Source organism: Pogona vitticeps, chromosome 4, assembly GCF_051106095.1.
Source record: "Pogona vitticeps strain Pit_001003342236 chromosome 4, PviZW2.1, whole genome shotgun sequence".
Taxonomy (NCBI): domain Eukaryota; kingdom Metazoa; phylum Chordata; class Lepidosauria; order Squamata; family Agamidae; genus Pogona; species Pogona vitticeps.
Window position 1 is genome coordinate 20,600,811 of NC_135786.1, and position 14,241 is coordinate 20,615,051.

The 14,241-nt window shown below is 40.0% G+C and overlaps 1 protein-coding gene across 12 annotated transcripts in view; it reads left to right on the top strand.

The window, feature by feature from the left end:
- ADNP (activity dependent neuroprotector homeobox) overlaps positions 1-14,241 on the top strand; it is a 63,722-nt gene that overhangs the window by 32,057 nt on the left and 17,424 nt on the right. For 6 of the 12 annotated variants that reach the window (XM_020779505.3, XM_072996844.2, XM_072996845.2 and 3 more), the window contains 2 exons: positions 5,109-5,221; positions 13,693-13,808. In XM_020779505.3, coding sequence (XP_020635164.2) covers positions 13,701-13,808 — 108 coding nt within the window. In that variant the 5' untranslated portion in view covers positions 5,109-5,221; positions 13,693-13,700. Of the gene's footprint in view, positions 1-2,291; positions 2,444-5,108; positions 5,222-13,692; positions 13,809-14,241 lie in introns of those variants that run through there. The other 6 variants (XM_020779507.3, XM_072996850.2, XM_078392181.1 and 3 more) reach the window with 3 other exon arrangements.

Genomic DNA, 14,241 nt, shown 5'->3' on the forward strand with positions numbered 1-14,241 from the left:
TTATCTCAGGCCTTCAGGATGTGCTCACTCTTCTTCTTTAGTTGCTACCACCAATACCAATTCAGTACCAATTATTTACTGAGACATGTGTTGCTTTGAAACTTAAACTTGTTTATTTGATCATTAATATATAATAAGTAAATCACAAGTTGCTAATCAATTTCTCTCACTCACTGAACTCACTGACACACAGAACTCAACACTCACTGACTTTCTGGCTCAGTCTCTCACATACTCACAGATCTCTAAACTCAAAACTCTCATACTCCATACACCCCCCTTTATATCCAAACCCTTCCCCCTTTAGCACCACCTTCCGTTCACTCATTGGCTCCTTTTCCACTGCTCAGCTGTGACGGACAGGTGAGGGCAGAGCTGAACGCTACAGATATGTGTAAGATATTCTATATTTAGCCCATCTTATGTGACTGATTACAGTACAACAGCCCAAGTAGTTTTGGATAAATGTCGATATGTATTTTGGCAATACCTTGTTTTGTAGTCATTCCCATCCCATTCACTCTTGCAGATGCATGTACACATTCTTGCACATGATACATATACACCCTCTGGACATTTTTCCAATGCTATATTTTTCCACTGAAAATTTTCTAGACCATTATATATACATTTATCCATAACTGCCTAGTCTTTTGTACTGTAATCAGTCACGTAAGATGGGCTAAATGTAGGATATGAATGTCTCTAATATATTATTATAAAAAGATAAGCAGTGACAAACCCTGGTGCTCTGTTGAACATGGGGCAACCTCTGCACATGCACAATGCAGTGGGTTTCTGACTGGGTTTGGACCAAAATTACACATGGTATACTTGTCCTCGACAGATTGACAAATCAACACACTGCTCAGATTGTTTCTGTTTCACAAAGCTTCTTGCTTCTCAATCAATCACAAGTACAAGCAATCAAGACAAAATGCGGTAAGTTGACTCACATTTGGTAAAATAGAATGCTCAACTAGTTGTACTGAATCAGATTTTTCTAAACTTGAAATGGAACTGAAAAGTAATGCAGAGATTGAGTGAGTGAAGCTGAAGGTACTATAGTTAATACCTCAGTAAAAAAAAGTTAAACTTTTGATGTAAGATATATCATACGTCATTAAAAATGTAGCCTCAGGTATATCCATTTTTTGTTAAATATGAGGGAAGTGTATGATATTCTCTTTACAGTTTTACAAATATTCCAATAAAAGAATTTCACATAACATTTTGAATCTGCTTGAATATAACATTTAAACCAGCATGCTAAATCAGTTAACATCATTTAATTTAGAGCAGGGGTCCCCAACCCCCATGCCATGGACTAGTCCCAGTCCGTTGGCTTGGAAGGACCAGGCTGCTGAGACAGATTTTCGAGGGGCAAAAGAACACTGCGTATGCACATACACCTGCATGCATAGACACACATCTGCTCACACACGGGTGCCTGCCGGCCTCCCGCATGCATGCACGTCCCCCCACCCGCACGCAGACTCACACATGCCCCCACACGTACACATGTGCCCCAGCTGCCCCCTGTATGCATGCACAAACCCCCTCCCCTGCATGCACACACACCACCCTCCTGGTCCTTAGGAGAATGGTCTTCAACTAAATGGTGTCAAAAAAGTTGGGACCCAGTGGTTTAGAGCACATATCAGAAGTGGTTCATGTCACATATCTTGTTGATGAGCTATTGAAGTATCTCTCCCCCTCCCCCGTCTACTCCTACCTAACAAGAGTCCTGCTAAACAGGAAGTCTACATGAGTGTGTTTTCCTTGCATGGGTCTGCTCTTAAACACATAGGCCAGCATCTTGTTGAGTTTCTGATGAACAGGAACCTCTGCCAACGAAATAAGAGGGGATCCCTCAGCTTGATCAGGCAGTTTTTTCGTCAGTAGAATTCACCATCTGTGCAAGTAGTTATTCCACATAACTCCACTGACTGGACTTTCTGCTCAGTGGAAGTTCAGTAAGATATTGGCCAAAATGCTTGCGTGTTAATTACTTTTTAAGGCTCCAAACCCATTCTTTTCTGCAAATGCAGCCCTTCTCTGAATTTTCTGTGTAGTTTTTGGGGCTGAAGCAATTTCCTCCCCCATGCTTTATTTCAAGATCAATATCTGATTATTCTCTCTTAAGATAGAGCTAATCAAATATGAGACTCAAGTTTTAAGTAGGAACTGAATGGTAATGTAAGATGGCTTATTAAGACGTCATTCAGTATATGATGTTGGTGCTGTACCATCTCTTAATGATAAATCTCTTAACTGTTTCTTACAAACAGCCTCATCTGTTCCTGGGCCTTGTACGTGGTGTGTTTTTTAAGCACTCCCGAGCAGCTGGAATGTTTCATAAAACATTTCCTTAACAGCTAAGAAGCTGAGTCCGGTTGTTTAAAAATGGTCATTTCAATGGACTGAAATAGAACACTTTGAGGTAATGCAGTCTACTCTTAACTAGGAAGTATTTTTTGTTGGTGGTTTGATTTGTTTTTTTAAATGCAGATGTATAAATCTAGCATCAAAATAGCTGCAGTAATTCATATTAACTATAACATCAGTTATAGTACATAGTTCACTCTACAAATTTTAGTAATATATGAAGCTGCTTTCTACTGTTACCCTGTTTCCCCCAAAATAAGACCTAACTTGAAAATAAGCCCTAGTATGATTTTTCAGGATGCTCGTAATATAAGCCCTACTCCCAAAATAAACCCCAGTTGAGTGAAACCCTGGCCTCTACCATTGTGCAGCAACCAGAAGAAGATGACAGGACTGTTATTTGAATCAATGTAGATTGCTGTACATGAAAAAAATAAGACATCCCCTGAGAATAAGCCCTAATGTGTCTTTTTGAGCAAAAATTATTATAAGACCCTGTCTTATTTTTGGGGAAACAGGGTAGGTTATTGGTCCATGAAGTCCAGGAAAAGGAAAACCTTGGTCTTGAGGTCACATGTATTTATTTATTTATTTATTTATTGGACTTATATACCGCCCCATAGCGCTACAAGCACTCTCCGGGCGGTTTACAATTTTTAATTATACAGGCTACACATTGCCCCCCCAGCAAGCTGGGTAATCATTTTACCGACCTCGGAAGGATGGAAGGCTGAGTCAACCTTGAGCCGGCTACCTGGGATTTGAACCCCAGGTCGTGAGCACAGTTTTAGCTTGCAGTACAGCGTTTTAACCACTGCGCCACGAGGCTCATTTTACTACCCTTATTCATTATACTACCCTCATTATTCTACCCTTCTGCCACAACTGAGTACAGATGGCTTGGGAGGGGGATTATTTTGGCTGCTTATCAGGGCAGATACTAACTGTACAAAGCTACAGTTTGATGAACAATTGTCGACATAGATTTTCTGATATCTTCGACTAAGAAAATATTATGAATGTGAAGATCTTGGTGTGCCATTTATTGTGCCTTGGGAGTAATGCTCCGACTTCAGCACATTTCTCCATAATTTGTCTATGTATAGAACATAACAGCCTGTTGATATAAGCCAGTCACATGTCTTGTTTCTGCAGACTGGATGTAAACTAGAACAAGAAAGAATCTTAGTAGAGGGGTGTGGGACACTAAGGCTACAGGAAGAAGTGAATATCTGATCTATATGACTTGTGTTAACTGCAATAGGAAAGGCTCTCAGCTGATGCTTAGGTAGAGCAGCTGCCTCATCTCTGTGAAGTGTAGAGCTAGGGCAGTGGTTCCCAACTTTGGGTCCCCACATGTTCTTGGACTTACAACTCCCAGAAACCATGTCCAGTACAGCTAGTGCTGAAGGCTTCTGGATGTTTTAGTCCAAGAACATCTGGGTACGCGTGATTAGAAACCACTCAGCTAGTGATATTTCTCTCTCTCTCTCTCTCTCTCTCTCTGTGTGTGTGTGTGTGTGTGTGTGTGTGTGTGTGTGGCCTCGGTTTTCTTCCTTTTTAAGTTTTCCCATTTTGCATGCTTTTCACTTCATTTGCTGTGCATCTTAGTTACTGTAGTTCTTTTTACATCTATATTACTTTTTAAACAGAAGATGTGCCATCAAGATGCTTGCCATACCAACAACAGCAAATGCCAAGTTCAGTGAAACAAAACTAAGTTTTGAAGGGTTTTATTATCTTTGTTATATCGTTATGTTTTATTATTTATGTAAGCCCCGTGTAGACCTTGTCTAGGGGGGCGGGGTATAAGTCTAATAAAAGTAAAGTAAAGTAAAAGCTTTAAAGTATTGATTCTAGGAGAGCATAAATTCCAATTCTAAACAGTTTGCCATATTAGCCTTATCTTAACAGCACCTAAACGATTAACAATTTTGTTTGGTATAAGGAGTAGACATTGTCTAGAGGGGCGGGGTAAAAATCGAATAAATAAATGAATGAATGAATGAATAAATAAATAAATATAAGATTTGTAGACTGCAACCCACTTGCATATGATACAATGGACTGCAGTCCATGAAGGTTCATGCCAAATAAAACTTGATAATTTTCAAAGAGCTACAAGACTTTCTTTACTTTAGTAATGAATGTGTGTGTTCTGTGCTGTCGAGTCAGAATAAACTTATAGCCGCTCTAATAGGTCTTTCAAGGTAAGTGAAATATTTAAGGAGTGGTTTTACTAGTTCTACTCCCACAGCGATTTTCCATGGCCAAATGGAGTTTTGAACCCAGAAACCTAGTCCATCACTGTATGCACTACACCATACTGGGAATAATGAATAGCCAAGTACATTGTCCAAAAAAGCAAATTGGATTGGTCTTTAAGCTTAATTGGATATATAACAGTTCAGTAATTTTTTTACTGTCTCTGTGTGTGTGCAAATCTACTCCCCAAACCCTGAGGTCTTTTTCACTTTAGCAGATACTGGCACTATATAATTCTTCTGATATGACCTATTGTTCTAACCTGTTTAGACTTGAAAAGGGAAGGCAACTGTGTTTTCCATATATATTTGATCAGTTTATATTTGGGTAAAATGTTACTTATTTCTCAGCCTTTCCCATTGTCTGTGGGTAACAGCCTGCTTTGGCTGGATGTGTACCCAGAACAGTCCTTTTTTATTGGCCAACCAACATTTCATTCTGATTCATTACTACAGGCATTAATGGTGCTTCCTACCAGAAGTCATAAGATACAGGAGCGATAGCAGCAGAGGAACTTACAGGAATAGACAGGCTCTGGGAACCCACTGTCTTCAGCAGCTACAAAGTGGTATGTGTCTGGATGTTTATATGTAATCTAATAGATGATTTCTGTTAAGATTGGTATGTGGTACGGTATAGCTATTAGCGGTCTTGAATGCTGGCTAAATGGTCATATCTTTATTGTAAATCTGAACTAAAGCCTGATTTATTTTGCATGTAGTGAAATAAATTTCATGTTGGTATAATTCTGTATGAATTTAGATAACTGGTAAGAATAAAGCTATGCCTAGTATAGCACAAGGTCTCCAATCTTCTATATGAGTTGAAAGTGCTTGAAGTGCTAAGAGTAGTTTCACTACTCCACATCATTTCTATCAGTCTCACTAGTGCCCTTACTTAACTACTCGCTGGTGCCTGTACTTAACTACTTACTTTTGCTCTGTACCTCCATCACCAGCCGAAACATACCACTGGCCAGAATCCTACTAGCATTCATGGAGTGTAGCAGCTCCATATACAAAATGCTCCATGATAGCTTCTAGCAGTACCTAGAATTGGCAGTTGTGCAAGCCAGGGATTACTCTGTTAAAACAATGAGGCAACTGGGGTAGGGAATTGCCCAGTTGGCATGAAAGGACAACCACATACATAAAGACCTGTTGCATCTCTAGAAAATACAGACATATTTTGGCCACTGACCTACTGCCAGAGGTACCACATTTTGTGCCCAGAAGGAGACACAAAGAGTCTAGTTTGCTTTTTTCCTATTTTTAAAAGGCAAGCAGTGTTCTGTATTGAAAGAGGAGGTGCATAGGCATTTTAGAGCACCTCTTAATGCCTGATTATTTGCAGCTTTTAAGCAAAAGGAAGGTGCTTGTTTATAATAATTTAAGTAGCCTTTTTGGTACTGTTTCCACTCTCGTACTACATGAGATGAAACAACTTGATTTTGCAAATGGAGGCACAACATATGCATATGATGCTACTATGATAATAGTATTTTCTCAACATTGAATTTGCCTATTTTATTGTGAAGGCATGTTGAATTATTTCTGGTATATTATTTCTGGGTGTCACTGCTTTTGCTTTCTCTGCCAGTGTAACTTTCAGCTACTACTGCAGCCCTGTAGCTGAAAGTAACACTGGCAGAAGAAGCAAGTGTCACTTTCAAGCTACTGAATAGGGTGGGTACTAATAGTATAATCTCTTCAGCCTTGGAGTCTTTTATCATTAGTTCTACTTGGGAAATGAAAAAATTCAGAAGAAATGGAGTAGCTCTAATACTATGGCAAGATGTAGCACAGGCAGCTAGGTGCTATAATGCCAATATGATTGAATAATGCGAATCAGACTCCATGGAAAACCTATCAACATAACGATCAACTTACCCTCTAGTTTTCAGCACCACTGGGTGGCGCTCCACCTCTCACGCACTACTCCACCCCCCTGCACACAAGGTTCCATCACAACCAGAACCTAATGTAATCGCTGCGCGGAGGAGGAAGACCGCTGTACGCAGGGAAGCAGAGATGTGCGCACATGTGCCTAGCTTAGAGGGAACCTTAACTATCATTCACGTCTATGCTGTAGACGCTAAAGAAGATGAAACTGAAAACTTTTGTGCAAGTGTGCAAGAGGAAATTGATCACACACCAAAACAAGACATGCTTACAATCATAGGTGATTGGAATGCAAAAGTAGGAAACAAAGCAGTACCAAATATAGTTGGAAAATTGAAACTGTCAGAAAATAAATAAATGGTGATGACAGTTTTTGTTATGCTTTTTGCTTGTTGGCAATTTTTTATTACAACCATTATTCTCTCCTGCATTTCTGCCTCTCAGTCCTGCCACTTTCTGAAAGCTTGAGGTTGTTACATGCCTCTTTTAGCCAAATAGACAATGGACAATGACTATTATGGGGTGAAAATTCTGGTTTTCTTAACCCTCATCCCTTCTTTACTTAGAACTAGCTTTTGGTGGAACATGCCTAATTAATAATTACTTGCTAGGAACCTGTGACCCTCTGAGGGTTTTCTAAGTATAAAGTACTTAGAAGTACTAAGTATAATGTACTTAGAAGTACTTTATTAGTTCCTCTTATAGCAGTCTGAGACCGTGCAGCTTGCTAAAGGCTGCAGAAGTGGCAGAGCATATAACTCCATTGGCCACATACATGCTGGGGGGTCTCGGCAGGCTACTGTGAGGCACAGTGGGATTTTAAACTCATAGACCCTATCTGTACTTCCAGGTGCTCAAGTCCATTGACCTGTACATCTAGGAATACACAATTTCTCAAAATTGTAAAACGGGATAGTGGGGAAAATAGTTGGTGGGGAAAATTATGTCAAAAATTGAAATTTCTCCTTTGTTTGATGCTTCATTCTTGTTAGGCTATAAAATCCCACTCTTTGTAGTATTTATGAAATGTAAAGACACAAAAATCTTAGTTGTGATAAAGCAGGATTCTGGATACACTATGCTAAAGAGAGACCTAGAAACAGTATATGTATGGCACCTGGCATATGCATATTAGTTTTTGCCACTTCAGAGCTGCGAAAAAATGAAAACAGATGAAAACTGCAATTTTTGTAACAAACAAATTAGATTAGGACAGAAACAGTTCTCTACTTTTTTCCCCTTTTTCTGATGCACACAAGGTTATCAGAAGAGGGCAAGCAGTGATCCATGAACATTGAAGACCTCCATGCATGGTCTTCTCATAGAGCTGGAAACACAAGATGTAGAAATGCATTGTGGATCCGAGGATTTTATGTTTACAGTACTCTCTTTAATTATCTATACTATCTTAGATACATAACTGTGAGGTATTTGAGTGATGAAAACTTTTCTAAGAAAGCGTTTCTCTCATTTGCAAAGAAAAAATGTTTTATTGCTATGTTTTGTTTTTTCTGTGTTCCCAAAAGGTCCCAGTTTTTTTTCACTGGAAAATTTGAGTATTTGTCTTTGGGTGAAAAAATCAAAAAAATAAAAATAAAAACTGAATCCAACCCTGCAACTCCCTCTTGGGCCTCTAAGAACATTTGATCTTGGAAAGTGTTTTCCAAGGAAAAAGCTAGAGCGGCAAACCAATAGTAGTATGTAGAACCTGTAAGCAGACAAGCTTGAAAGTGCAGTGCCCTTTCCTAAGAGGGCAAAGTGTGATTTTTGTAAACATACAGACAGAAATTGGTTTAGAGGACTTAGTCTGCTTTCTAAAGTGAGTTTGACATTTAATGTTGCTGTTGTTTGGTTGTTATTTATACAATTGCTTTTTCAGGTTTTTCTCTTCATGTACATTTAGACATACTTTATTTTCCCAGCATTGATAATGTGTATTCTACATTTCAGAAAGCACTATAATATTCAAACAGAAAAAAACGCTTCTGTTTAAAGCAAAAGGTTACAATCAATCTGATTAACAGGGTTGTTCTTGATGAAAAAGGATTTATTTTAAAAGAGAGGATCTTTTGCAAGTCAGATAAACCATACAGCATTGCAAATGTGAACTGTCAAATACCAATGTTTTCTGTGTACGAAATAAAATGATGAAATCTACTTTAGACCAGTGTTTTATACTCTACCATTTAATACAAAAATACTCTCAATTAGGTAAGAAGGAACTGTTTGTCACCTTTGTGGATTTCAGTTCAGTCTTCAACCTCGTAGATAGAGTCCATCTGTGGCAAAAACTTTCTGCCACCAACATAGATAGGAGGCTGTTCTTAATTCAGATGCTTCACTCAAACACCAGCCTCAGGGTAAGGCTTGGGGCAAATGGCCTGCTGTCAGAGTGAATTCCAACAGAAAGAGGAATCCGTCAGGGATGCCTGTTGGACCCTTTCCTCTAATTTCTGTATTAACAACATAGTCCAAGAACTGAATGGTCTGGAATTTTTTCCACTCACAGTTAGGGATGTCAAACTCCCAGTCCTTCTAATGCAGTTGATATTGCAATAGTCTTCACAACATTAGTTGGTATGTGAAGACTCTTGACCAATTTGAGCAAATTCTGTGCAAGAGAACATCTGACCATGAATTACACCAAAACTAAAGTTGTAGTTTTTGGAAAGAAGAGAAAACACCATACATGGAAGCTTGATGGCAAACCCATCAAGCAGTTACGCAGTTTTAGATATTGGCCTTTGTTTCAATGCCCAACTTTCATGGAAATACCATCTGAAAGCAATTAATCTGAAAGCATCTCAGTCCTCAGTCTCTTTTGTGGTTTACCACAACCCATGGGGGGAGGTTGGTGGCCCCTGCAGTTGAGGTGTTTGCTAAAAAAAAATAGTACCCAAAATAGCGTATGGGGCAGAGATATTGAGATATACAAAGAATTACATCGAAGAAGTGATCCGAAATTCTTTTATTCAATCTCTTCTGATTGTCCCCCATAGCACACCCTCCGCTTATCTAAGGGCTGAAGTAGGACTGATTCCAATTGAAACACGTTATCATATTGCGCTGGCCATGTACTGGCTGAAATTGGCCAGCATGAATGATTCTTGCCTTCCTAAGAAGTGCTGCTACACAGAACAGCTCCAGAATCAATCTCAAAAATCCTGGGTGAATTTAGTTAGACCCATTCTGCAGAACTATGGTATTGACACAGATTCCCTTCCTACCTTTGTTTCTAATAGAGCTAAGCATTTGGTTAAAGAAAAAAAATCTCTCTTTACTCTAAGACGCAGGACCTCTATGCTACAGTCAACCCTCGACTTACGAACGGCCCTACATACGGACTTTTTGATTTACGAACAGCTCCGTTGGCAAAAATTGGCATCGACTTGCGAACGGAGCTTGACCTACGAACGAGGTCGAGGCTCTGTTCGCAAGTCAATGCCATTTTTTGCCAACGGAGCCGTTTGTAAATGGCTCCCTGCAAAAAGGTAGGGAAAAAGGACTGGAAATTTGAATTTCCCGCCCTCTCTCCCTGCCTTTTTGGCTTCGGAGCTCTCAAAGGGCTTCCTCTGACTCGGGGGGGGGGAAGCCCTTTGAGAGCTCTGAACCCAAAAAGGCAGGGAGAAAAGGCGGGAAATTCAAATTTCCAACCCTTTCTCCCTGCCTTTTTGCCTTTTGAAATGCTGGAACAGATTAATTCTGTTCTCATGCATTTCAATGGGAAATGGTACTTCGACTTACAAACTGTTCGACATACGAACGTCATTCCAATACGGATTAAGTTCGTAAGTCGAGGTACCACTGTATGTCAGAAATGTCCTATTCCTGTTGGTTCCCCTTGTAGAAAACAACATTTTATTTGGAGGACTATTTTGTTAATTTAACCTCAGCCCTTCTAAGAAAAGTGTTCAAACGCTGCGCTTTCAGTGTATGACAACAGACATATTCGTAGGAAGATATAAAAATGTGCCTTTTGAGCAAAGACTTTGTATATGTGGATCAGGAGAAGTTGAAGAAGTTTCTCATTGTTTGTTAAGATGGCCTTTATATGATCACCCCAGCAGCAAATTCCTTGCAGGCATACTTAGAACTATGTGTGACAGCCCACCCTTGGCTCAACTTTGTATGCTACTTGTGGGCAAGGATGTAATTACCACCCATTAAGTAGCAAAATTTGCCCTGGTAGCAAAGAAGATTCGCGCAGTTAATACAAGTCTGCATGCATTGTCTTTGCCTAACTGACTGCTGTGGCTTTAAGCCAGCTGCTTTTCAAAGGAACTTCTTTTCCCTAGTTTGAATCAAGCGATTGCATTGAGGGGAGGCCATAGTGTTTCCAAACTGACATAAAACATCTACATTTCCCTGGCAAAATATTTGACCTGCAGCCATAAGCATAACATTAGAGGGCAATATTTAGAGATGGCTTACTCATAAAAACACATGCAAACAGGTACTCGGCAGAGGGCCTCTCATTTTTGTAACCCAAATCCCTCTTAATCTGGTGTGTTTATTTTAAAAGTCATGGGCAGAAACTATATAATGTTTCTCAATGTACAGTAATTTTGAGAGACTATTTCATGAAGGACGAGACAGAAATATGATCATCATACAATATTTGAGTTGGAAGGGACCTATAAGGCCATTGAGTCCAACACACTGCTCAATGCAGGAATCCATATCAAAGCAAATCTGACAAATGGTTGTCCAATTTTCTCTTTTGACAGCCTCCAGAGTGCTCACCACCACCTGAGCTTATTGGTCCCATTGTACTGCTCTTAGCAGTTATGTTTTTTCTGATAAATTCTAAAACAGACTTCCTGTAGTTTGAGCCCGTTATGTGTTCTACACTGTGGGGAGATCAAGAACAGATCCTGCCCTTCCTCCGTATCACTAACTTTTAAGTATTTGAAAAGTGCTATCATATCTCTCCTTAGTCTTCTTTCCTCAAGGCTAAACATGCCCAGGACTGTCAGTCTTTGTTCATACAGTTTGGTTTCCAGTCTACTGATCATCCTTGTTGCCTTCTTCTGAACTTGCTCCGGTTTGTTGCATCTTGCTTGAAGTGCAATGTCCAGAACTGGACACAGTACTCTAGATGAGGCCTAACCAGTGCTGAATAGAGGGGGACTAGTATCTCACAAGATTTGGAGACTGTCCTTCTGTTAATGCATCCTAAAATAGTATTTGCCTTCTTTGCAGCCACATTGCACTGTTGTCTCATATTCAGGTTGTGATCTACAACAATTCCAAGATCCTTCTCACTTGTAGTATTACTGGGCCAAGTATCCCCCATATTGTAACCATGCATTTAGTTTATCCCCCCGAGTGTAAAACTTTGCACTTATCCCTGTTAAATTTCATTCTATTGTTTTCATCCCAGTGCTCAAGCCTATCAAGATCTATCTTAGCAATAATCAGTTATTAACTGTGTTACAATACTGCAGTATATCCTATGTGGTCTAGTGGATAGAGTGATGGACTAGGACTCAGGAGGTCTTGGTTGAAACCCCACTCAGCCGTGGAAACTCATTTGAAAACCCTGTGGGGTTCCAACTTGATGGCACATAACAAATAATACTGTAATCAGTTCCAACTTGATGGCACATAACAAATAATACTGCAATCAGGAGTACAGTGGTGCCTTACAAGATGAAAATAATTTGTTCCGCGAGACCTGACGTCTTGCGAAATTTTCATCTTGCGAGGAGAGCTTTCCCATAGGAATGCATTGAAATTTAATAAATGAGTTCCTATGGGAAATTTGTTTTTAAAAAAGTCACTTACCAGGTAGGGAGCTGGGGAAGCACCATCGGAGGACTGGCGGGGATCCTCCGCAACCGCGATCACCGCTTTCAGAGGTTCCCCCGGCAGTCCCCGATGGTGCTAGGCAAGCCTCTGAAGACTTCCCCAGCACCGTTTTTGAATTTCCCACCCTTTTCCCCTGCCTTTTTCCGTTCATAGGCTTACCGAGCACCATTGGAGGCCATATTCAGTAGTCAAGTTCTTCTCCTTCCTTATTTCACACCATAGCTTTCTTGTCTTCAGGTGAAATGGACTGGACTGTGAAACAGAATGAGAACTGAGCTTCATAGAACTAATATGGACTGTTGGGCTAACATGCATTTTGTGAACAATGGCCAGTTCATGTGTCTTTTGTGAAAATAGAAATGATGCCACAAGGGGGGGAAAACCTAAGAATGTATTCATCATTGCGATACCCTCCAACGAGCATCAAGTAGTCTTCCTTCCAACTTTGAAGCTGCAGAGGTCAATGGGCAATGTCCTAGTAGCTGCAAAGCAATTTCAGCCACATTCTGATTCCAAACATAGAAGGCAGGTATGTGATTAAAATGCCCAGGATTTTGCCAACAGCAAAAGGAAACATGAAAGTTGGCTTTTCCCAAACTAGGTGAGAAAAGGCACATGGGAAACTGCTTGACACTGCTGCTTGAAGGTGTAAGGAAAACATTCAACAGTATGCTCTGTCTGCCTGTCTTTCCCTCAACAGGATATTACCATTCTGTCCATTGGCTCTTCTTGTAGGAAAAGACATGGAGTGCTTCCCATGACTCATCTGTTTCCCCAACACTTAGTGGTGCTGAGAAAGTATTCTGAGTACCATGCTGCTGCAGCAGCACCTAACCTGACACACTACATCAGGAGGGGGGTTTGTAGCCATCCAAGTGTTGCTGAATTGCAGTTTCCATCATCAACCCAATTTAACATAGATAATGGTGAGAGATTGGGGAGCTGCAGCTGAGCAACATCTGAAATAATGTTTCTAAAAGTTGGGTTTAACTAGTAAAACTAGTCAAAAATTGGCTCTGATTTTAACTTTTTACATGGGTCAGTGTGTAAAATTTGAGGCTCTTTCTGAAGGAAATGGAGTGTGGGTGACCAGCTCCAGGTCAGTGCTCTTCATTCCAATATTCAGGTATTTTAAAAAAAATTAAAGGAAGATGCATTGAACAACCTTATTTCCTCTGAGGTATGAAATTCCTTAGAAGGTAGAATCTGTTCAATGTGAGATATAAAAATGTAAGAAGGAAAGCTTGAGTAATACGCCTTGTTTGTTACTGTGAGCTAAGCCACTTGAGTGACCAAATTTATTAAGTTTTTTCCTTTTTTCCTCTAGTAGAAACTATGTTCCAACTTCCTGTCAACAACCTTGGCAGTTTAAGAAAAGCCCGGAAAACCGTGAAAAAAATATTAAGTGACATTGGTTTGGAATATTGTAAAGAGCATATAGAAGTAAGTATGTTCTTTCACTGAATCTTTGCATTTTATTTTCTTGGTCTTTCTGTAGACATTATCAGTATTACAACAGGGTCATTTGGGCCCTTAACCATATCTCTGAGATGGAATTTACTGTTTTTAGGTGACCTTACTTGTCAATCAAAGGCTACTCAAACGTTGTACTTACGTGCTGGGTGAGTGGCAGCCCTATCCTTTGCTCCCTGCTTCCACTTGTTGGCTGCTTTCCTTACTTATCTAGCCTCTAAATGATGGAACAGTCTTGCTGACAAGACTGAGAAGAACCCAGAGAAGTTCCATTCCTGTTTCTTCCTCCAGAGCAGAAGAAAATAGCAGCAGGGACTCTCGAGGCTTGACCCTGTAGAATCCAGGCATTCAAATTATATAGACAACATGGAAATGAATCCACTTGCATCTTTCCTTCTACAGT